This window comes from Theropithecus gelada, chromosome X (assembly GCF_003255815.1).
Source record: "Theropithecus gelada isolate Dixy chromosome X, Tgel_1.0, whole genome shotgun sequence".
Lineage (NCBI taxonomy): Eukaryota > Metazoa > Chordata > Mammalia > Primates > Cercopithecidae > Theropithecus > Theropithecus gelada.
This window is the reverse complement of record NC_037689.1, coordinates 8840232-8863896: the sequence shown is the minus strand read 5'-3', so window position 1 is coordinate 8863896 and position 23665 is coordinate 8840232. Positions and strand designations below refer to the sequence as shown.

The window sequence follows — 23665 nt, the reverse complement described above, 5'->3', positions numbered from 1 at the left end:
TTTGAGGAGGATAAGCCAGTGTAAGATATCACCAGAAATATGAAGCCTACAGCAAAGCCTCCATGAATTGTTACTACCCTGTATTTCTGAAGTGTTTACTATGAGCTTGGGGCACTGTGCTAAGTGTTAGTGGTATAAATTAGTTTCTGCCCTCAAGAAGCCCACAGCATAAAAGGAGAGACAGAAAGTATAAACAATGATCATATCCGAATACTATACACGTTATTAGTATATCAACAGGATGTTTCTGAAGGAGGTGAAATCTGAGTTGACACCAAAGGACCCGCTGGAATTGGCTAAATAGAACTCAGGGAGTGGGGCGGTGGATTTTCAGGCAGCGGGACTAGCCTTTGTGAGTGCATAGAGGGATGAGACTGCATGACACGTTTGCAGAACTAGCTAGAGCTAAGGATGACTGTGAGAAGGTGTCAGGGGTCATGGCTGGAGAAGCACACAGGAGACAGAACATGAAGGGCCTTATATGCAAGAATCAGGACTTCATCCTCTGGGCAGCCAAGCCAATTAGAGGGAGGTGGGCCAGTGTGCAATTTGGAGGTGAAGTTTGGAGCATGGTGTTATGCAGCTAGGCAGGGTGTTTGTTCTTCAGTTTAATAACCACCAAAATATCCTCTTCACAGAACTGATAAAAGAGCACGAGGTCACAGAGTGAGGAGGGCAGAGCTGCATCCAGGTCTAAGAGTTTTGAGTGCCATTCCAGCAAGCTCCCAAAGACACATGGTTTTTCTCACTCAGAGATTGTTTCAATAACAGACGTGGTTTGGGTTATCTTTTGTCAAAACTGGATTTTTTTTTTAATAAAGGGTTTTAGTAACGGTCTGAGTTTTATGACAGGCTTATTTGATAGAACAAAATATCTACCAGCCTGTGAGAAAGTGGCCAAAAGTATGTTCTAAATGCATAGTATTATCTAGTTTATCTACAATCTCATTACTCTTTTCTATCTGCCTCTCCTCACTCTTACCACTGCCCACTTTTCTAAAACTAAAGGTTCCATATTTGTAAAAGGTGCTTAAATATATAGTCATGTATGAGACTTCTAAATAGTAGCTGTTTAAATTTAGTCCAAATAAGAGTTTTCTCTCAATTATAAGTTATCATTTATTGTATCTGCTGAGGTTGGTCTGCTTTTTCATCTTTATCAAATTTTAAAATGAGGAGAAATCAGGGAACAAATTGTTGTTTTTTCAGCACTTTGACTTATTCACATTTAATCTAATGCATTTTCAAGCTGGAAAGATTTTTCACCCATGGCCTTTTCCCAGATTTTTTCCTTTGCAAAAAATAGAATCAACTCAACACCCAGGGAGGTGAGTTCCGTTAATTATCCTTTTCAGATAGAAAATAAGTAGCTAGGAGGAAAATGGGAATTCAAAGCCATGTTATGTTACTCTGTTAATGGCAGTAAGCAACTCCAGAATGAAGGGTCATATTGAAGAAACTTAAGCAGTTTACAAACAGAATGTGGTCTGTTAAGGTTTACACTGCTCAGGAGGAGAGGAGTTTTTGCCAGAAACCCTTAGTCTTTGGCCATGTTTGAACGTTGCACAGAATGGGCAAGATTTCCATGTGACATGAACTGATTTCTCTATCAACAGTGGAATTCAACCTTTCTGTCTAAACTACTTTCAAATCCTACCTCTTCAGTGATAGTTTGTCAGCTTTTGTTAGACAATTTTTTAAAAATCTCATCGCAAATCCTATTGAGAAAATATCTTTGGTGAAAATCTTTTATTGTATGTATTTAACGTGTACAAATGATGTTTTGACATCCATATACATAGTGAAATGATTGCTACAGTCATGCAAGTTAAATATGCATTTCCTCACATAATTACCCTCTTTTGCAGTAAGAGCACCTGAAATCTACTCTTAGAAAATTTCCAGTATACAATACAGCATTATTAACTATAGAACTTATGCTGTACATGAGATCTCTAGATTTATACATCTTATGTAACTGCAACTTTGTATGCTTTGACCAACATCCTTATTTCTTCCACCTCCATGCCCCTGTGTGTTTGACTTTTTAGCTTCCACATATGAGATAATGCAGTATTTTTCTTTCTGTGTCTGTTTTATTTCACTTAGCATAATACCCTCCGGGTTCATCCATTTTGTCATAAATAGGCTTTTATCAAAAAGACAAGGGATAACAAATGTTGATGAGGGTATGGAGAAGAGGAAACCCTGGTACATTGTTGGTGGGAATGTAAATTAGTACCCCATTTTGGAAAAGAGTGTATATTACTCAAAATATTAAAAATACAAAGACCATATGATGCAGAGATTCTTCTTCTGGGTAAATACCCAAAGGAAATGAAATCAGTATCTTGAAGAGATATCTACACTCTCATGTTCACAGAAACGTTATTCTCTGGCAAAAATTAATGCAAAAAATATTTTAGTTACTGCAGTAGCAAAGAGATTCATGAGTTTAGCCTATTGCACATAGCTGAGGAAATCAAGGTGTTTTGCATTGCTGTACCAGGGTAAAAAGTGATTGTGTGTGTATTTCTGTATATAAAGTATTATATAATTGTATATTTATACTTATCTATCTCTTCCATTAGGATAAAAGCCCCACGAGAGTGAGGACTTTGTCTATCTTGTCCAATTCTGAATCTCTGGAGCACAAAACAAATTATTGGCACATTAGTTAAATGAATGAATGGCATTGGGCACTTAAAATCCATTTGGTTTAATTTACAAACAGCAAAAATGCTACCACGATTCTGAATTTTGATAAAATAGTGCTTAAAAATCACAGACCTGTTTTAAAGATTAAACGAGGATTTCTGCTTTTAAAACGTACATTTAGATAGAAAAATAGTGTAAGCAAAGATACGTGAAAGTGCTTAACCCAGGATAGGAAACTCAATAACATTTAAGTTGACTTTAAGTCTAAAGATAGGTTTGAGGAGGAGTAGATGTTTTACCTAAACTAGCCTCAAATTGGACCTTAAGTGGTCCACATGCAAAACAGTTCTTTCTCTACTGCTCTGAATGGGGTGTTTTCTTGGGAGTATAGACAGTCATCTTGCAGGCAGCCAACAGACTACATTGTTCTCATCAGATGGTAGTATTGAGCTTGCCAGAAAATTTTACTTCAGTGGGGAACTCCTAAGGCTGAAACATTTTATCTGCAGGTCCAAAAATATCTTGACCTGGTGCACACAGCAGGGTAGGTAAGGAAAGGAACCATCATCTATAGAGAACCTACCATATGAACAGCTCTACCAGAGACTTCATTTGATTCCTACTTTAGCTTTATAATAAAAGTTAACATTCATTGAGTACTTACTGTCCTAAGTACTTTGCATGGATTAACTCAATAATTGCTCACATCAACACAAGGATGTATTTTTGTTTCCACCATTTGACAGAAGAGGACATCCAGGTACAGGGAAGTTAAACATGCTGAATGTTACACAATGTGTAAGTGGTGGAGCCAGTGTGAAAACTTACATGGTGTGGGTTCCAGTGTCCAGGCTTGGAACTGCCTCCATAAGAGAAGGGTTACTATCCTCATTATTTACTAAGGCTTAACAAATAAAGTGACTTCCAAGGTCACATTAACAGAGCTGTCTGACTCCAAAGATGAAGATGCTTTACTTTTCCTTATATTGTTCTACTTCAATCTCACCTCAGTAAAAATAAATCTAGCAGCTAACATTTATCAAATACTTACTACATGGCAGATATTATTTTAAGTGCTTCATGTGAATTATCTCATTTAATCATCATAGTAACACTCTGAGGTGGGGCTTTTATTAGCCCCCTTCTGTAGATGAAGGCATTAAGGTTGAGAGGAGTCAAGTAACTTATTAAGGTGACAAAGTAAATTGGTAGAATCAGGATTTAAAACTTGGTTTATTTGTCCAATGAGCTGAAGCTCTTATTCATTCTACCACAATATTTGCCTAGAAAGATTGCCCCTCCTTCCCAATAGTAGTCCCTCCCATCTCTCTTATTTTCGCTGAAGTCTTAGTACAAGGCTGAGACTACTCTTTCTCCTTATGTTGCTGGGTCTTCCAGGTCTTCAAGGGGAAGGTTGTAATAGTAAAGTCACTCCCAAATTCAAATGGTGTAAATATTGTACCCTTTGGAGTCAGGAATGAAGTACATGCTCACCATCAACTCAGATTTTTGTCAAGAGGAATGAGACTGATGGAAATAATCAATAGCTTTTTTAAAAAAACCAAACACTTATTGAGAAATAATTCATATACCATTTAGCACACCCATTTAAAATGTATACTTCAATGGTTTCCAGTACATTCACAGAGTTGGACAACCATGATGACAATCTAATTTTATAATATTTTCATCATCCCCAAAAGAAACCCCATGCCTATTGTCCCTGAGACTCCAGCCTTGACAACCACTAATCTGCTTTCCACCTTTATAGACTTGCCTGTTTGGGATATTTCATATAAATTAAATCATATAATATGTGGTCTTTTGTGATTGGATCCTTTCACTTAGCATATTTTCAAGGTTCATCAACATTGCATGTATCAGTATTTTACCAATTTTTATGGCTAAATAATACCCTACTGTATGGATATATCAAAGTTTGTTTATCCATTCCTCAGTAGATGGACATTTGGGTCATTTCCACTTTTTGGCTATTATGAGTAATGCCGCTTTAAACATTCATGTTCATGCTTTTGTTTGAACACCTGTTTTCGGTCCTCTTGGGTATATAACTAGGAATGGAATTGCTAAGTCACGTGGAAATTCTACGTTTAACATTTGGAGAAACTGTCAAACTGTTTTTCAATGAGGTTCATCAATTTACATCCCCATCAGCAATGTATGAGTTTTCCAATTTCTTCATTTCCTCACCAACACTTGTTATTGTTTGGCTTTTTGATTATAGCTATTCTAGTGGGTATGAAGTGGTAACTCATTGTGGTCTGATTTGCATTTCCCTAATGAATAGTAATACTTGAGAATCTTTCCCTGTGCTTGCTAGCCAGTTGCATATTGCTATAAGCTGAATGTTTGTGTCCTATCCAAACTCATATGCTGAAGCCCTAATCCCCAATGTGATGGTATATAGAGGTGGGGCCTTTGAGAGGTAAATTGGTTTAGATGAAGTCACAAGAGTAGGCATTCATAATGAAATTATAATGCCCTTATAAGAAGGGGAAGAGACCAGATCCCTTTCTGTCTTTGCTGAGGACACAGCCACAAGGTAGCCATCTGCAAACCAGAAAGTGGGCCCTCACAAGGCATTGAATCTGCTGGCATCTTGATCTCAGATTTCCCAGTCTCCAGGACTGTGAGAAATAAATATTTGTTATTTAAGCCAGTCAATCTATGGTAGTATGTTATAGCAACCCAAGCATACTAAAACACATATTTTCTTTGAAGAAATGTCTATTACAATCTGTTAACCCATTTTTAATTGGTTATTTTTATCATTGAGTTGTAGGAGTCCTTTTGTATTTTGAAATATCTGATATGCAAATATTTTCTCCCATTCTGTTGCTTATCTTTTCACTCTTTTAATATGGTATATCTTTAGCACAAAAGTTTTTAATTTTGATTTACTCCAATTTATTTCTATTTCTTGTATCACTGGTGCAAATTGTCTTAACATTAGGAAGACTCACTACAATGTTTTCTTCTAAGAATTTTGTAATTTTGACTCTTATATTCTGTGATCCATTTTGAGTTGATTCTTGCATGTGATTCAAGGAAAACTTCATTTTTTCCCATGTAGATACCCAGTTGTCTCAGCACCATTTGTTAAAAAATGATTTATTCTCTCCTCAATTTCTCTTGGGACCCTTGTTGAAATTAACTAGCCATATACATGAGGATTTACTTCTGGACTCTCAATTTAATTCCATTTATTTATACATCTATCCTTGTGTCTGTATCACACACTGTCTTGATTACTGTAGTTTTGCAGTAAGTTTTGAAGTTGGGATCTATAAGCCCTCCAACTCTGTTCTTTTTAAAGATTGTTTTGACTGCTCTGGGTCCCTTGTAATTCCATATGAATTTTAGAATCAGCTTGTCAACTTATGCAAGGAAGCCACTGGAATTCTGATAAGCATTGGATTGAATCCGTAGATCAATTTGGGGGCACATTTCATCTTAACAATCCTAAGTCTTCCAATCCATGAACATGGAGTGTCTTTCCATTTATTTTGATCTTCTCTAATCTCTTTCAACAATGTTTCATAGTTTTCAGTGTAAAAGTTTTGCACTTCTTTTGTTAAATTATTCCTGTTTTTTTTTCTTTTTGATGCTATTGTAAATGGAACTGCTTGCTTGCTTGCCTTCTTTCTTCCTTCCTTCCTTCCTTCCTTTCTTTCTTTTTTTTTTTTCGAGACAGAGTCTCGCTCTGTTGCCCAGGCTGGAGTGCAGTGGTACGGTCTCAGCTCACTGCAATCTTTGCCTCCCAGGTTCAAGCAATTCTCCTGCCTCAGCCTCCTGAGTAGCTGGGACTACAGGTGCGTGCCACTACGCCTGGCTAAGTTTTTGTATTTTTAGTAGAGGTAGGGTTTCACCGTGTTAGCCAGGATGGTCTCGATCTCCTGACCTCGTGATCCACCTGCCTTAGCCTCCCAAAGCGCTGGAATTTCAGGAGTGAGCCACCGCGGCTGGCCAGAACTGTTTTCTTAATAACATTTTAGGATTGTTCATTTGATCTCGTGTTTTAACCTTGTATCCTGCAACTTTCCTGAATTCATCCAGGCAGGTAGTTGTGAGCAACATGAGAAGAGCAAGAATATGCCTGGGATAAGGAGAAAATGAATCGAGTAGATCAGGACTATAATAATGGTTACCACGTACTGAATATGTTTTCAACAAGTCAGTACTTTCCACGCTCTAATATGTTCATGAATCTCCTGGAAGTCTAGTTAAAATTCAGACTGCTATCACTGGGTTTGGGGTGGGCCTGGGATTCTGCCTAATAACTTATTGGATTGTTAGTGGCTTTTATTTATTATTTTCAAGTTACAATAACTCTGCAAGCAAAATAATACTGTTCCCATTTTACAGATAAGAAAATTACCTCAGAAGTTGAGCTAGTAGCCCAGGTTCATTGGATAAGTGGCAGAACCAGGATTTGAACACAGTTCATTCTAATGCCAAAGCTGGACTCTTTCTATTCTACCACACTGGATATCTTGAGTAGGAGGAGGATAGTTGGAATGTGAACAGAATATGGATCAGGAAAAAAGAAAGCTTTTCAATGTCAGAGTTGCTACCTGGAATACATTTGAGTCTAATCTTTGAGGTTGCCTTGGAGAGCAGATCAGCAAGGCCCTTGCTTTCCAGGGAGCCAAGCGTGAAGGTGTGAGATTGGACTATCAGCTAGAAGTAAGATGAAACTACTAGATAGAATTCAAGATTGGAAGAAGTCTAGAAAGAACATGGCTTACCTTCGATCAGGCTAGACTCCAGAACTGGACTCTGTATACTGCTTAGGTCTATACCTGAGATTACACCCATTGTTGACTTTTTCTGCATTCTTAACATGGGGTTAGACTGGTTGTGATGTTGTCACTGAGTAACCAGAGAGGAAGAAATATATCCGTAAGCTAAAGGGCAGAGCTGTGATCCTGAGGTCCTTCTAAGTAGAAAAATACCATGTTTCAATACTGTGATAAAACAACAGAAATATCCAATGGCTTGAACTCTGTGCCCTCTACTCAGGATGCTCTTGAAATAGATGTCTAAAAGCTGGTCGCCTAAAAAGGCTATGGCAGATTCTGCTATTTAATTGGGGATGATGAATGGTACAGCATCAATACCATCCCTCAGAGGCCAGGGAAAGGGTTTAGGGATGTGGGTAATGGTCTGGTCATATGTTTATCTGTGAAGGACTATGGATAGGTGACCAAATTCCTTTCCAGTATTTCTCAGCAGAATCTTTAGACTTCCATCACCTGAGTCAAAACACAGGATATATATTTTTTTGTCCTTAGCACCTTTTATTGAAATATGACCCTTGATGACAATCTGGCAGGCATATCTATGTCAGCCAAGAAGGGAGTGGTGGAGGACACAAATGCAGAAACAATAAGATTCGGAAAAAGAATAGCTTCACATGGGATAGACGACCCCCAACAGCTGTACAACCAACATTGGTTCTTCATCTATAGAAACTGCCCCCGTCCCACCCCCCACAAAAGATCTACTAATCTTCAAATAATATAATATGCTGTTGCAGAAATATTATTGGCATAGACAACTCCTCTGGCAAAGACAGTGGGAGTTACCAAGCTCCAAATGGGTGCAAGTGGCCAGAAATGGGCCCAGGTTCCTCCATCTGGGGCCTGCTACTGGCAGAGCAGCACTGTCAGGGAGGGTTGGGTTCAGGATGTGGCTCTGGTGTGCCTGGGCAGCTTTTTGGCACACGAGGTTAAATGGAAAACAGAACCTGAACCTAACCTTGAAAGAGGCTTTTTATCTTTTCACCTCTCCTTTTCTCTGCTTCCAATTTCTTCCTTTCTAGGGCTTTATTTTCAGTGTCTCTGTCTTATTCTGTCAGATTCTACTTGGGCATTTACGACTATATCCTGGCTGAGTCTCCAGCTGTGGGACTCAGGGAGATTCAATTATCCAGAGCCCCGGGAGGTGGCAGGAGGGGTTGGGGGGACATGTGATAGTAACTCACGCATTGACTTCTCTATCGATCAACCATCATGCTTGCCTATTACCCATGGGACCTATATAAGTATTTGAAGGGAAAGAGCAGAAGTCAAGACCAATAACTGTCTTTGGGGACCTCCCTTGGCCTGCCTTCCAAACTGCTACTCACCGGCAGGCCGTGGAGGAGGGCTGAGCCCAGGAACTGAGAACAGGGGAGAGACACTGCATCTCAAGTAATACTGGCAGCTTTGCAGCACTATCACACACAATGAGATTGCCCTGGCAGGAGTGTGGCACGCCAGTGTCTGTTTAGCAGTTCACCTTTATCTACCAAGCTTCACTGCAAGGTATACTTTTGGGGTTATTTTTTAAGTGCTTTGGCAACTTTCCCTCCATGTGAAAATGAGCATCCTTGTGTTCTGATTCCAACTCTAGAAAGTAATTTGAGATGGAATTAAGAACAAAAATAATAGAGTTAATAGTTTGTTTTTTTTGTTTTGTTTTTTTTTTTTTTTTTTGAGACGAAGTCTCACTCTTGTCCCCCAGACTAGAGTGCAATTGCATGATCTCGGCTCACTGCAACCTCTGCCTCCCGGGTTCAAGCAATTCTCCTGCCTCAGCCTCCCGAGTAGCTGGGATTACAGGTGCCTGCCAGCACGCCTGGCTTATTTTTGTATTTTTAGTAGAGACAGGGTTTCACCATGTTGGCCAGGCGGGTCTTGAACTCCTGACCTCAGGTGATCCACCCGCCTCAGCCTCCCAAAGTGCTGGGATTACAGGTGTGAGCCACCGCACCCGGCCTGGAGTTAATAGTATTTTTGGTGTCATAAACTTAAGGTGCAACCAATCACATGCTGACTAGAAAAACGCAGACTACGGCCATAGTGTCCAGGTAAGTGACCATTCTTTTCCCTAGGTCCATATTCCCAAAAAGGTGTTCTAGCCAACAAATCGGAAAATGATGAAACATATCAGCCTCATCCTCCCAATAGAGGACATCTCAATTTGCTCATTCTTTGTCCTAGAGCCTGCTCAGAAGAAAAGATGACAACTATGGCCTCCATTGAAAGCACTCCTCTGCCTTCTCAATCTTGGCTGGCTTGTGTAAGCCTCGCCCTTGCAAGCCACCAGCCTTCCTGAATAAAGTAGAATCTTCCACTGGATGGGAGAATGGCAGGGTTGCCATTCTAACAGTGTTTCTGGCAGCAGTACTAAGAGCAAACCCAGGGCTCCACAGAAAGGCTTACTTACCCCACCCCCCACCCCAGGACACCCTGCTGGCCAAGATTCTCCCATTGTTTTCAAACACAATGAAGAGGAAATGGAAGCTAATGACAAGTATTTGTAACAGCAGCAAAAGTTCCTTGGCAAATTCTTTGGTTGAATGAGACATCCCTGCTGCTACAGTTGACCTTCAAGGACCCTGAGGAACTCAGCAGTAACTAGAAGGGATGCCAGGCCTTGGCTAGGTTGTGTGATACCAAGGATTGGCCCCAGTTAGTGAGGAACAGGGAGCTGAGCTGGATAACAGGGCAGCATTTGGCCATAACCCCCTTCTTGCTATCATCCACCTCAGGGCTGCTTTTCCAGCATAGAAACTAGCTACTGGTGTCAAGGCCTTGGCAACAGCAGCAGTTTTAGTTGTTTGTATGCCTAAGATCCTGGCTGGGTCATCAGTTGCTCTGGGGAGCTGGCTCTGGCTGGAGCTCCCAGCTACCTTGAGTTTTGGTTCCCTTGAGCCAGGCCACAGGCTGAGAAAGCAATGGTTAGAGGAGTTCCTCCTGAGCTCACCTCTACTCATCCCATAGCTTGGAGATGGTAGAGAAATGGCTGAATCTTTCTCCATTTCAGGAGATTTCTTTGGTTTCAAAAAGAAATCAGTAAGAAAAACTTGAACCCTGCTGGGGAATGCTAAACTCACAGTCACTTAGACTTTAAAGGAAGCACAAGACCAGGCCACAGTAGGGAGGCTCTGAGTTCAAGGGGAGAACTCCTTCCTAGACATTGGTGGCTATGGTGGGAACAATTCAATGCCTTGGCACTTGCTTACCTAGCCACGGTGGATTCAGGCTGATCTGCAGAAAATGCTTTCCTTCTGGGCTAACTTTTCCCTCTCCAACTCCCCTCTTCTCGCCTTATTAGTTAAAAAAGAAAAAAAATAATCAAAACACAAAAATAAATAAAATCAAAAGGCCATTTAAAATATAACAATAAGAACCCCCTCCCCCAATAATGAAACCTATATCTAGAAGTCAATTTTAGTAGAGCTATTAATGGCCCATATGGTGAAGCCCTGGGGTAGGCACCTGGGCTAACCCCCAGCAATGTAAAGGAAAGATGAAACAAGAGGTGGTAGGACCAAAGTCTTAGGACAGGAAGAGGGTAACATTAGCCAGGGCTAAGACTAGGCCTCTTCCCCTGAACTTGCTGCTGGGAAAGGTAAGGGTAGAGCTGATTTAAAACTGGTTCCTTCCTAAGGAGCACCTGGGGGTACTCAACCTTTGCTTTGTTTTTTCAGTGTAATTCCTCCCTCTGTGCTTTCCCCTGCAAAGCTTGGGTGAGGCCCTGAAACTGGTGCCAGGTGAATGCCCTTAAGGCAGCCAGCTCTCCGTGAGAAATGGCTGGGCCACAAGCCCTGGGGCAGAGTAGAGCTGCAAGGCAGCTTCCCTTTGAGCCTTTAGAGGCTGTTGATGATATGGGTGGGTGATGAGCACTTGGTGTCTTTGGTGTCCTAGTACAAAGCAGAATGAAGGCACTTCCTTGGTTCTCTGTGCAGCAAGTACTTGCCCTTGGCAACTGTGGGAAGGAGAGTGTGGTTGTAAGATCACACCTTGCTGCAGCTCCCTTGGGTAGAAGCTTGTGGCTTCCCCAGGGTCTCCTAGCTGGTTAGGACCACTGCTAGGGAAGGGGCAGTGAGAGACATCCAGGGTAGAGGGCTGGAACAAACTGCTAATTGCTATCTACTTGCTGAGAAACTGCTAACAAAGATTGAAAGCACTTCCCACTGTGGCTGGGCAGGGATGCTGTGGCAGAGTGCTGGTAGAATTAGAAATTGCTGGGCCCCAGGAGTAGACTCTCCCTGAGACATTTGAGCTGCTCTTCCCCAAGCTTGATCTTCTCCTCCAGCTCTCGCTGTTCAATGATGAGAGCAGATTTCATCTTGACAAAGTGCTGGTAATCTTGGAGCTGGTCCTGAGGCAGGTAGCGGGAGACCATGCCAAACACCAACTTCTCCCGGCGGTCCACGTGCTCCTTCAGCTCCTTGGCATCTGCCAACTGCCCCGTCAGCTGCTGCTTCTTCTCTATCAGCACCAACTGGGGAAGCAGAGGACCAATTAAGGGCTCTCCAAATTACCAGACATCTGTCCAACAGTGCTGCCTAGCAGTACTCCACCAGAGATGCTGCCACAAAACGGCTATACATTCTGCTAATTAGTCAGTCCTAGATTTTCTGCCCTGAAGTCTACCTCCATGCAAAAGCCTTTGCTTCCTGTAGCAGGAGGGTAAACATGACAACAATTCTGGATAGGGGATGTGAAATCACCTCTTTCCATCCCTTTAAGGCTGTCTTCAATGTAGGGACCACCACTGGGCTTGGGGTAGAGGAAGGCTCTGACAAAGCCAGCCTGTGTCCCTTTCATCTGGTGAACAACTGTCACTGTGGAGGTACTTTCTGTATGGTGTGTGTGTCTGTGTGAGTGGATATGTGTGAGTATATGTGTCCATGTATGTATGTATATGTATGTGGATATGTGCCTCTTGTTGTGGATTCAAAGGTATATCCAGAGCCACTTGTATAGGGAAAGGTGAGGCAATTTTGTTTCAGGAGTATATGCATAGTGACCCAACCTGTGAAACTGACAGCTTTCCAATCTCAACTACTTGATGAGACCTCCCCGTCCAACTCTAGAGTGAGGCAAAACTGCTGCTGCTACTACTACTACTGGGAGTTAGCATTGATTCAGTGTTTACCCTGTCCCAGGCCCTGTTTTATGTAATTAACATAAACTAATTTAATTCTCACAATAATCCCATAAGGCAGGTAGTATGTTCACCTCATTTTATAGATGAAGAGATTGAGGCAGAGTGACATTACGTGAATTGTCCACAGTCACACAGCTAATAAATGGTAGGGCAAGAATTTCAGGGCACTTAAAAGCCAGTGTTCACACTCGTGTTTTTTCTTTTCTTTTCTTTTTTCTTTTTTCTTTTTTTTTTTTTGAGACAGGGTCTTGCTCTGTCACCCAGGCTGGAGTGCAGTGGCACAATCTTTGCTCACGGCAGCCTCCGCCTCCCAGGCTCAAGCAAGCCTTCCACCTCAGCCTCCGGAGTAGCTGGGATTATAGGCATGCACCACCATGTCAGGCTAATTTCTGTAGTTTTAGTAGAGATGGGGATTCACTAAGTTGCCCAGGTTGGTCTCAAACTCCTGGACTGAAGCAACCTGCCTGCTTTGGCTTCCCAAAGTGCTGGGATTATAGGCATGAGCCACCGTGCCCCTCCTCAGTGCTCACACGCTTTTAGCCCTATGTTCTACTGTTTCCCATAGTAGCCCAACTTGAAAGAGGGAGCCTTGAGAAGAAATAAATGGCATTTCCCTCTACCCACACCCCAGAGACCCCAACTCTACCTTCTCCTGGTTGGCTTCTGAATCGATGCTGTTGAGAGCATTCTCCACCCGGGCCAGTCGTCCAGAGAGTGACAGCAACAGGTTGACCACTTTGTCCAGGTCCCCAACAAACGAGCGGTACTTTTCAAATTCATTGGATTTGCAGACGGCTTTTAAGTTGGCCTCCACCTCCTCCCCAAGGGCAGAATTGGCATTGATGTCCTCTAGCAGCCCTCGCTGGGCCTCCCGCAAGACAGAAAGTTTTCTGCTGATGCTTTCAATAAGCTGTATCTAGGGGAATTAAATAGGAGAAGACAAAGGATGAGAATGGGAATCAACAGAAACTGATTTGTGCCTGTAACCTCTGTTTTGGAATCCAAGGAACAGATGGTGGGCTCTATCCTAGTAACTGGAAACAAAGGAAACTTGGGCAAGTCATGAGCAACTCGTCTTTCGGGCAAGCGCCTTCTATCCATCTGGTAGGGATTTCCATGTCACCACCAAACTTTTTGGCATTGGGTAAGTGGTACCCATGCACTAAGCTTCATTTACCAAATGCAACCTAATAAATACTTGCTGGGACTTTTTTTTTTTTTGAGATGGAGTCTTGCTCTGTTGCACAGGCTGGAGTGCGGTGGCACCATCTCAGCTCGCTGCAACCTCCGCCTCCCAGGTTCAAGCGATTCTTGTGTCTCAGCCTTCTAAGTAGCTGAGGTTACAAGTGCATGTCATGGATGCCAGGGCTAATTGTGTGTGTGTGTGTGTGTGTGTGTGTGTGTATTTTTAGTAGAGATGCGTTTCATGATGTTGGCCAGGCTGACCTCAAGTGATCAGCCCCCCTCAGCCTCCCAAAATGCTGGGATCACAGGTGTGAGCCTCTGCACCCAGTCCCTTCCTGGGACTATTTAATAAATAGGAGCTACAGTCCTTGTGAGAGCCTAGGATAGAAAAGCATTTGCCCTAAGGTATTTGCCTATCACTTCATTCATTCTCCTTCAATCCATTTAAGTACCTCTCAAGTTCATGGCACTTTGCTAGATCTTTGCTTCCTTAGCTCGGCTTTTGAGGCCTTTTGGTAGGACTGTGAGTTCTGGAGTTAAAACGACTGGGTTTGACTTATAGCTTTGCCACTTCGTAGCTGTGGGACTTTGGGTAACTTGACATTATTGAGCTTCACCTTCTTTATCTGTAGGATGGGGATAATTGCTTTACCCACTGCCTTGAGTCATAATAAGGAGTCAATGTGATTACGCATGCAAAGTGCTTGGCCTATAGTAAGTGCTGCATAAAAGCTAGGCTGCTATTATTTATTACTCAGTCTGGCCCCACCTTGCCATTCTAATGTCCCTCCTCAGAGCCTTTCAGAATTAGCTCCCCACTCTCCTCTGTGTTCACAACGCTCATTCTTGTGTTCCTGAGTAGCTTATGCAGTTCCACCTACTCTTTATCTCTTTCTTCATTTTAGTTACTCCTAAATTTCTTCAGGGGACAGCTCTGCCCCTCCCCTCCCCTCCCCCACAGGAAGCCCTCCTCTGTAAGTCTTCTCTCAGTGATCTTTTTTTGTCTGCGCTTTTAAGTATTTTAGAATTAGAACCCTACAGTGTAACTTGAAGTTCCTCACTTTCTATTCTGTGTGTGTGTCTGATCCCTCACCTGCTATTGATTGTAAGTTTCTTAAGGGAAGTGCTGTCTGTGTCTTCTGATTTGTCTCCCCTATAGGTGAGTACAGTCACAGGGAAGTACAGTGGAGTTTTAGAATCAGGGACATCTGAATTCCAATTCCACCTCCAAACCCTATGGCCTTAGGATAGATACCTAATCCCACTAAGACTTCTGTTTCCTCATCTGTAAAGTGGACACCTCCCCAACTCCAGAGATTTTCTGATGGTTAAATGAAACCACATAAGTAAAAGACTTAGTATTATGACTGGCACTTAAATGCACAATGCATGTTTACTAATGCTATTATTATTATTAAATTAGTTCTACAACATACTCCAAGCTAATAGATACTCGTCTAGCTGCAAGGTTATGACAAGAATGGCCCTGTCCTAGGCTGCCCATAGCCTCTGTAGCCAGTATTGCTTTGTGGTTAAGAGCACAGAGACTCCAGTGCCAGACTACCAGAGTTTGAACTCCTGCTCTGCCGCAAAGCAGTGGTATTATATACAACCTTGAGCAAATTACTCAACCTCTCTGCACATCAATTTCCACATCTAAAAACTAGGAAAACAAGAGGACCTACCTCATAGAGTTGTTATGAGAATTAAATTAAATTATCTTGTACATAGGAGTATGCTTCAGCGTGTGTTTTAATCTTATTCTAGCCCAAGCACTGGGACCACAGGCTTGTAGTTTTCTGGAATGTATTCCTCTCTAGTAGTTTATTTAGAGATGTCCAAAGTGACCAAGACAAAGAAAGCCTCCTCCAGGTTCCAAGACCTGTTGTCATATTTCAGAACTCTTCAAAAGTCAGGAGATCACCATGATCTCAGTCTGAAGTATAATAGGTTTGCATCTGGGGAAAATTCCAAAACCCACTGGGAACTGGGGATCAGTGATATGAATAAGGCAACACAATTAGATGCCAAGAGGCTGCCAGTTATATTCCCACCATCTGCTCTCCCAAATAAAAGTCAATGCTGGGGACAAAGGATGGCTGGGGGCCATCTGGAAAATGATGCACTTGGAAAATCACCTTCCCACCCCAGTTCCCAGGCTCCAGGGATAGATGGAAGGATAAAAGTGGAGAGAGCCCTTTATTTCTTGGAACTTGTGCTCTACAACCTGAACCTCAATCCTGGGGAAGTATGGTAGATAGAGTTGTGGAGTCATCACAGATTCAGCCAGAGCTGAGTTGTTTTTTTCTGGGACATCGCAAATTGGTGACATTCCTCACCTTTCTTCCTCAGAGACAAAAACTGTCATAGCCCACCCACAATCACTTGAGTTCACTTTCTGTTGTTCTGTGCTCTGCCATTTCTGATCATCTTTCTCTTTTCCTGGTCAGACTTCTTTTGTTAGGTTTGTCCCCGTAGACGCCAGGCCCTGAGTAAGCTAGGAGTACCCCTGCTCAGGGAACATGGAATCCAAGGAAGCAGACATCTGCATCAATAAAACTTTAACACCACCGTGCTTCCAATTCTTCCCCTGACATTTTGCTTCAGATGGAAAATTGGAGGAAGGACTCTTGCAAATGGCCCTTTACCTTTCTACGGGTCATGTCCTGAAAGAAATATGGGCAGAAGAACAATTTACAATGAGTTCAGATGTCCACAAAGAGGTAAATTGAGCCTTTGAGGTTGCCATGACAACCCTATTTGCTTATGAAATACAATAGGTAAGTGCAGGGAGGGGAAAGTGATTCCAAGAATTCCATTAGAAAACCAGACTAGTGGTACTTAGACAAAGAAAGGAAAGCTTTGGAACAACAACAACATCATCATCTCCACTTAACTATTTTGTACTTTTAAGACATAATTGACTATCCTTGCAAATAAATACTAAAGTTTGCCAGCCTATAATTTGTCCTTATTTTAGTCTCTTCTGTCTCCCAGAAAGTTGCACAAAGAACAAAAACCAATGGCACTGCCATTGGTTAGAAGAGCCCACTGGCAGAAACTCTGATGTGCCCTGGGTAGTGAGTTACTTACAAGGCTGACTTAATTCAGAGAGACAGCATGTACTGTAGAGTAGAAATTCAGACCGTCTTGACTTCAAGTGCTGGATCTACCATTTAGTCTGTAACCCCTGGGCAAATTAGTCCCTTCAACTAGTAAAAAAGGGATAATAATATCTGCCTTGTTGGGCTGTTCTTTTTTTTTTTTTGAGACGGAGTTTTACTCTTTGTTGCCCAGGCTGGAGTGCAGTGGTGCGATCTCAGCTCACTGCAACCTCTGCCTCCCGGGTTCAAGCAATTCTCCTGTCTCAGCCTCCCGAGTAGCTGGGATTACAGGTGCCCGCCACCATGCCTGGCTAATTTTTGTATTTTTAGTAGAGACGGGGTTTCACCATGTTGGCCAGGCTGTTCTCAAACTCCTGACCTCAGGTGATCCACCCGCCTTGGCCTCCCAAAGTTCTGGGATTACAGGCATGAGCCACCGCACCCAGCCCTTGTTGGGTTGTTCTAAGGATCACAGAGACAATAATGATGATTATGACTGTTATTATTATTATTGACCGGATCAAAAATAGACTGGAATTGGATCTGTGAGAAACCCAGAGAGGCTGTATGATTTCCATACTGAAAATATGGGAATGCAAGATGTTCTAGAGAGTGTAGAAGGCTGGTCATCCCAGACACATTCAAGCTAAATTCTGAAAATCTCTAGGGCACATCAAAACACTTTACCTTTTTTTGAGCCAGTTCATGGTCAACTTCCTCCTCTCCTAGGCCAATCTCTGCCATCTCAGGTTGGTCTTTCAGTTTGTTCAGCAGCTCTGCCTTGGCCACAGAAATATTGTAATAAGCCGAGTAAGAGGTAGGGATTCCTGGGGCCCCTGGAGGAGGCGAAAAGGGCTGAAACTCTTGTCTGTGGAAAGAAAGAATGACCATTTGAGCACCTCTGCTGAGAGATTGCTGACATTTCTGCTTTTTACTTACTCCATCTGAAAAATGGAACCCTGCTTCACCAAGGAGCTGAGAAAAATGGAGAAGGCACTGTTCAAATGTAAACAGGCCACATGAAGGCAAACTGGAGTTAAGGCAAGTTTTAAGAACTTAGAAGGCTATTTCCATGCCCCTGACTTCATCGGCTAGGGTGACTTCTTTCGAGATCATATGGTTTGGTCATTAACACTCAATTAAAATCCAGAAAAACTGGCAGGCCCTAAACGTTCTGGACTTCTGATCACCATCCCTTTGGTGCATGGCCCCAGTATGTGGATCCCAAAGTAGGGGCTAGGTGGTAGAGAAGTATCTGAGACTTTAGCTATTGGTTCTCCAAGCCTGTTGGCCTCCCTCAGACCTACGCCTGGATCTCAACCCATCCTGGCTCTATCTAGTCTTCTTGCATACAAAGGCACCCTGTGGCTTTCCTGGACACTCACATCATTTTCTCTTTTCCAATGCCACTCCTACTTGAAATGGACCCTCTGCTGCAGATCTCCCATAGCAAAGAGGTCACCCATGACCTCAACAGTGGCCACCATGTTGGAGGCTGTGGTTAGCACCCTGCCAGGGACTTGTCACCACCCAGCACATATCTCATGAGCTCTTCTGACACTTCCTGCTGTAGGGCAGGCCTTCAGCCTGAAAAGGGATAGCATCTCTCCACTTCTGGCATATTCCCAATGGCTCCTGCCTCCTCCATGGTTGTAGAATGAAATGGGGAAAAAAATGGAACCAGTTGGCACCCAGGGGCTTGACAAGTGTAGCAGCAGACCCTGTTGTCTTGGGTTCACCAAAACCTGTGGGGCTGAGGCATTGCTTCTCAGAGCCCCAGCTCATGAAATAGAACTTCTTCTCAGGAAAAAAAGTAGTTCTGGTTCCATACTGGCTTGGGTTTGGCCTCTTCTGCCATCAAAGCTTCCGGTCTGGTATGAGGAAGGAAGTAGAGAGAAATGCTACAATGTCAGGTCTCAGCGACGGAGGGGCAAATAATTTCGCCCATGGTTTATGCTAGGGAGTGGTCCACCCTCACTATATTCTCACTGCCTGCTAGCCACTCCCATCCTCCACCTGTTTGTGTCACTACCCCTTCACTAACCTCTAGCTGTTTGAAAGGGAAAATAGGAGAAACTCATTAGTCATTTTTGCAGCTATTTGCAATTCTTAGATAAAGGTCAAAAATAATGGTTAAAAGGCTCCACAGCTATTTACTGATTCATGTTATGCTGTCTCCTAATTCATCACACAAAAGAAAGTTTGGCACACCAATATTCTTTATCCTAGGTAAATTCATTTATATGTAAGTTTCAAGCTTGTAACATTGATAAAAGAACAATACTAGTTAACATGCACACCATACTTACCATGCCCCAGAAACCATCCTAAGATAGATACACACACACACAGGTATATAAATATACAATTGAATGTTCATGAAAACCATTATACAGATAAGGAACATGAGGCAACAAGAGGTAAAGTGACTTCCCCAAGGTCACCAGACATTAAATGACAGACCTGCGATTTGCACCTGGACAACCCGACTCTAGAATCTGTGCTTCAAGCCACTATGCCATCCTGCCAAAGGGACAACTTGAGATCATATAAAAGCCTACATGTAAGGAATTTTCTGGCTGGAGTATATCTATGTTAGCAGATAATAGAGAATATTCTGGAGGGAATATGAAGGTCTGAACTTAGGGAATTCCTATCTACAAGAAAAATATCTAGGGTGCGTGTGAAAGTTCTGTGTCAGAAGGTGTTATAAAGGAAAAAAAAGGATGTGCTACTTAGAGACTCAGTTCCCCAGCATAAACATCCCTGCATCATATTATAGTATATCATATTAGGCACTATGTTCTAGGGATCCTTTCCTTATCACTTCCATTAACAGGGAAGGGATTATAGGTGATCTATGAGAACATAATTGGAATTTGATAGTAAACATCAAAGCAAAAATCGGATTCCTTTCACAGGGCACTGAGAGGAAATGCATAGAGTCCATAAAGCAAGCTATACCTATACCTGAATCAGAGTTATTAGACTTAAATAATACTTGATTATTCCACTAACTGGCTTCTGTGTGTACTCAGCATTTTTTAATAGAATAGTATATAGGTTATATAGGTACTAGAGTTTAACTTGGCTGAAATTAGGATGTCTTTGTTTGCATTTTAGATTCAAAATATTATGCATCTATATGTCCCTTACAAAATCTTAAAGCTGCTTCTTTCTGGCTAGGACACTGTCCTCTCCTAGGGTCTGGAACAGAATCTTCTTCAAGAGCCCAGAGATCCTGGGATGATACAGCAAGCATAGTGAGCTACCTGAGATCTTGTGATAAAGTTACTTTATCTCCCTAGGCCTCACCTTTCTCATCTAAGAAATGGAGAAGATGAATGGTAACTATTTCACAGGTTTACTTTGATGATTAAATCAATTAATACACAAAGTGCTTAGAACAATGCATGGCACATAGTAAGCAATCAAAAAAATATTAGCTATGTTGGGAATGATGCTGTTCCTTAAATTTCCGTCACTCAAAGGAGCATCTAATTGACTTTGTAGCCACAAGCAGAGCTGTGTGCAAACAAATGTTTTCCCTTACATCCCACAGTCATTTAAAATAAATCTCTGGAGCAAGTTACAAGATCTCTAGTAATAGTGATTTCTTTCTGTCTGACCAAGGTACTAAGGCAAAGTGAGCTACATAAAGAAGGAAGAACCAGGGCCTGTAACTGCTGCCTCTGGTACACCTTGCCCTACAGTAGAGAAGAGGACCCTGTGACTCTGGCCTATGGGAAGAACAAGATCTCTCTGGGAGAGGCTGCCTAGGAAGGCAAAGTAAGCATTGGCTTTGGAGTCAGACAGCCCTGGCTTTGAATCTTTGCTGTGTAACTTGGAATTAGTTTCCTCATCTGTCAAATGGGGATAATAATGGCTAATAGGGCTATTGGGAGGATTAAATGAAATAATGGACACATAACATCTAGCAGTATCTGGTATATAATAAATACTTAATAAATGTTCATCCATTCATTTATTTGTTCTGTCTTCTTAAATATTTGTTAAGTGCCTACTATTTGGAGGTCATTTTCCCTTTTCCCTGCTATGATAGATAACAATCACAGGTATTTTTCACAAAATGTTTTCTAATTACAATGAGAATGCTCCCCAGGTAGAAGAACAGCTTGAGAAGCAGCCACACGGGATCTAAGGATGGATTCTTACAGTGCCTGGGAGCCAGGCCCTGTAAATGCTGTGCTTATGGCATCTTGGGCTGGAAAACTGATCAACTAGCTCCAGAGAGCCAATTCACAGATTTGTCTGTCAATAAAAGACATGATAACAAGGTACTTCTAACCACAACAAGTCTCAGGCAAATTCCTGCTATAAAGAGAGTTAAAGAAAGCACTCATAAGCCACCTGCCTCCCAAACCTCAGCCCTAGCAGAGAGTGGGCTGAGCTCTCCACAGGAGAGCAGGCGGAGCCGGTGACAGCCAGAGCGCTGAGCAATAATAGCAATGATGGTCCTGGAGCTTTTGCTTTGGAGCAAAATAAATTTAAAAAAAAACCAGTCATGCACTATAGGGCATGCAGATGACAACTGGCTCAGTGGAGTGAACAAACACTGGCAGTTCTGCTGCCAGAACACACTCTTGCTTTGGCCTCCCTGCCCAGGCAGCTCACCCTGTCAAATACCACCTATTACCCACCCACGTGAATGCAAAGAGGCAGGTAAACAAGGAGGGGGAGAAAGTGGAAGAGAAAAAGAACGTCCTTAACTATTGTAAGGAATTATCAAGGCATAAAGCACCCAGTCCCAGGAATACCTGTGATGCTGGCAGTTGTTGGGGGAAGAGTTTAGAAGCCCAGGCTACTTGTCCTAGAGCAGAGGCAGGTCAGGTTGTGAGCTGGCCTCTTATTCTGGAGGGCAGTCAGAAGAGAAGACAGAAAAAATGCCCAAGCCAGGTTTCTGGGAAAGACCTAGTACAGGCAACAAGTGTTCAATGCCTTTGGGATCAGGGGCCAGAAATTGATGGTGATGGATACCGTGAAGACACACTAAGGAAAAGTACAGTATTTTAATAAAGATATTTAGGGATAAGAACATGATATTTACTGAGTATCTACTACGTGCTAAGCATGGAGCTATATCCTTTATGTAGATTATCTTAATATTCACAACAATCATGTGATGCAAGTATCATTATACCCATTTTCCAGGTAAGAAAACTGAGGCTGGGAGCAGTTTAATTGGCCAGCCTGAGGTCATCCAGTTAGGAAACGGTGGAGGTAAAATTCAAACTTGTGTTGCCTGCCTCTTCAGGGGCCTCGTATCTTTCATATGTACTTACTTGGCGGATTCAGCGGCTTCCTGTTCCGATGTCCTCCAAAGCCCACCAATGCCATAGTAGCAAGGGGGCTGAGCCTGCTCAGGTTGAGATCCCAAGTGACCCCTTATTGGAGGCAGGAAGTCACTGGAATGGAGTGCAAAGGATTCTTGCTCTGCTGGGACACTTTGTGAACCCTGTCCTGAGCCCTCCAGGTGGCCAAGGCTGAGGGGTTGTGGCTGCTCCAGGACCTCCTCGGGATTGAGAGCACAGGAACCAGAGGTTTCTGAACTGAAATACTGGGGTGGCAGCTCCTCTTCCTCCTCCTCTGCCTCCTCCTCCTCCTCTTCCTCTTCTTCTTCTTCTTCTTCCTCCTCCTCCTCCTCTTCCTGTTGCTTCTGCTGCTGCTGTTGCTGCTGCTGTTGCTGCTTTTGCTGCTGGGCTGCACGAAAGAGCCTGTACTTCTCCCAGTTGGGAGGAGGAGGGCGAGGAGGAGGAAAGGCCTTCTTCCTGGCTCCGAGAAGATCTGACTGGGTCTCATCGCCTTTGCTAAAGAGTTCCCTCCTAGGCTGCCCCCAGGCCCGGGTGCTTTGGGGATCCAAGCTGATGTGACTCTCTGAGAAGGCACGGCTGCGCAGTGGGTGGGGCATGGAGGCAAGGGAGCTCCCCTCCTCATAAACTGAAGTTTCCTCTGATTTTTTCAAAGCATGTTTGAAGTCTCCAAGGAGGTCAAGAGAAGAAATTGCTCGGTAGCTTGACAAGTCCAGTGCTGGGTTCTCAAGGCAAGGATGGAAAGGGGTTGCCCATGAAAAGCTATTCTTGGAATGAGCCATTTCCCTGCAAAACATCAGATGAGTACTGAGAAAAACAAGCAAGTTGCAGATAGGCCCATAGTTTGGATGACAACATTTATATAAAATTTAAAATGTCCACAAAACAATGTAGTATGTGTAGTAAATGTAATAATAATAGTAATAATAATGATAGCTAACACTTACTGAGCATATACTAAATACTAGGCACTGTTTAAGTGTTTTCCATGTCTTCACTTATCTAATCCTTACAATAACCCTAGGAGGTAGCTATTACTATTGCACTGATTTTACAGTTGGGGAAATTGAGGCATAGAGCATTTAAGTAACTTGCCTGGGGTCATAAAGCTAGTACATGGTAGAGCTTGGATTTGAACTTGAACAGTTTGCTCCAAAGTCTGGATATACACACACTACCCCAGTCTGTTTATAGGAGTCAGATTGCATATGCTGTTTTCTGGGGCGCACAAGCCTGGTTATCCTGCCTCATCTGTTGTTTTTGTTTGTTTTTCATTATAAAAATTTCGAATATTTGGCCGGGCGCGGTGGCTCACCACTGTAATCCCAGCACTTTGAGAGGCCGAGGTGGGCGAATCACTAGGTCAGGAGATCGAGACCATCATGTCTAACAAGGTGAAACCCCATCTCTACTAAAAATACA

The 23665-nt window shown here is 42.7% G+C and overlaps 1 protein-coding gene across 1 annotated transcript in view; it reads right to left on the bottom strand.

Annotated features, from left to right (window-relative positions):
* Nucleotides 1–6277: 6277 nt before the first annotated feature.
* SHROOM4 (shroom family member 4) overlaps nucleotides 6278–23665 on the bottom strand; it is a 224497-nt gene continuing 207109 nt past the window's right edge. The window contains exons 6-10 of the mRNA XM_025372788.1: nucleotides 22217–23029; nucleotides 17601–17781; nucleotides 13271–13540; nucleotides 10691–11955; nucleotides 6278–6775 (exon numbers count right to left, since the gene is read on the bottom strand). Coding sequence (XP_025228573.1) covers nucleotides 11686–11955; nucleotides 13271–13540; nucleotides 17601–17781; nucleotides 22217–23029 — 1534 coding nt within the window. The 3' untranslated portion in view covers nucleotides 6278–6775; nucleotides 10691–11685. The remainder of the gene's footprint in view (nucleotides 6776–10690; nucleotides 11956–13270; nucleotides 13541–17600; nucleotides 17782–22216; nucleotides 23030–23665) is intronic.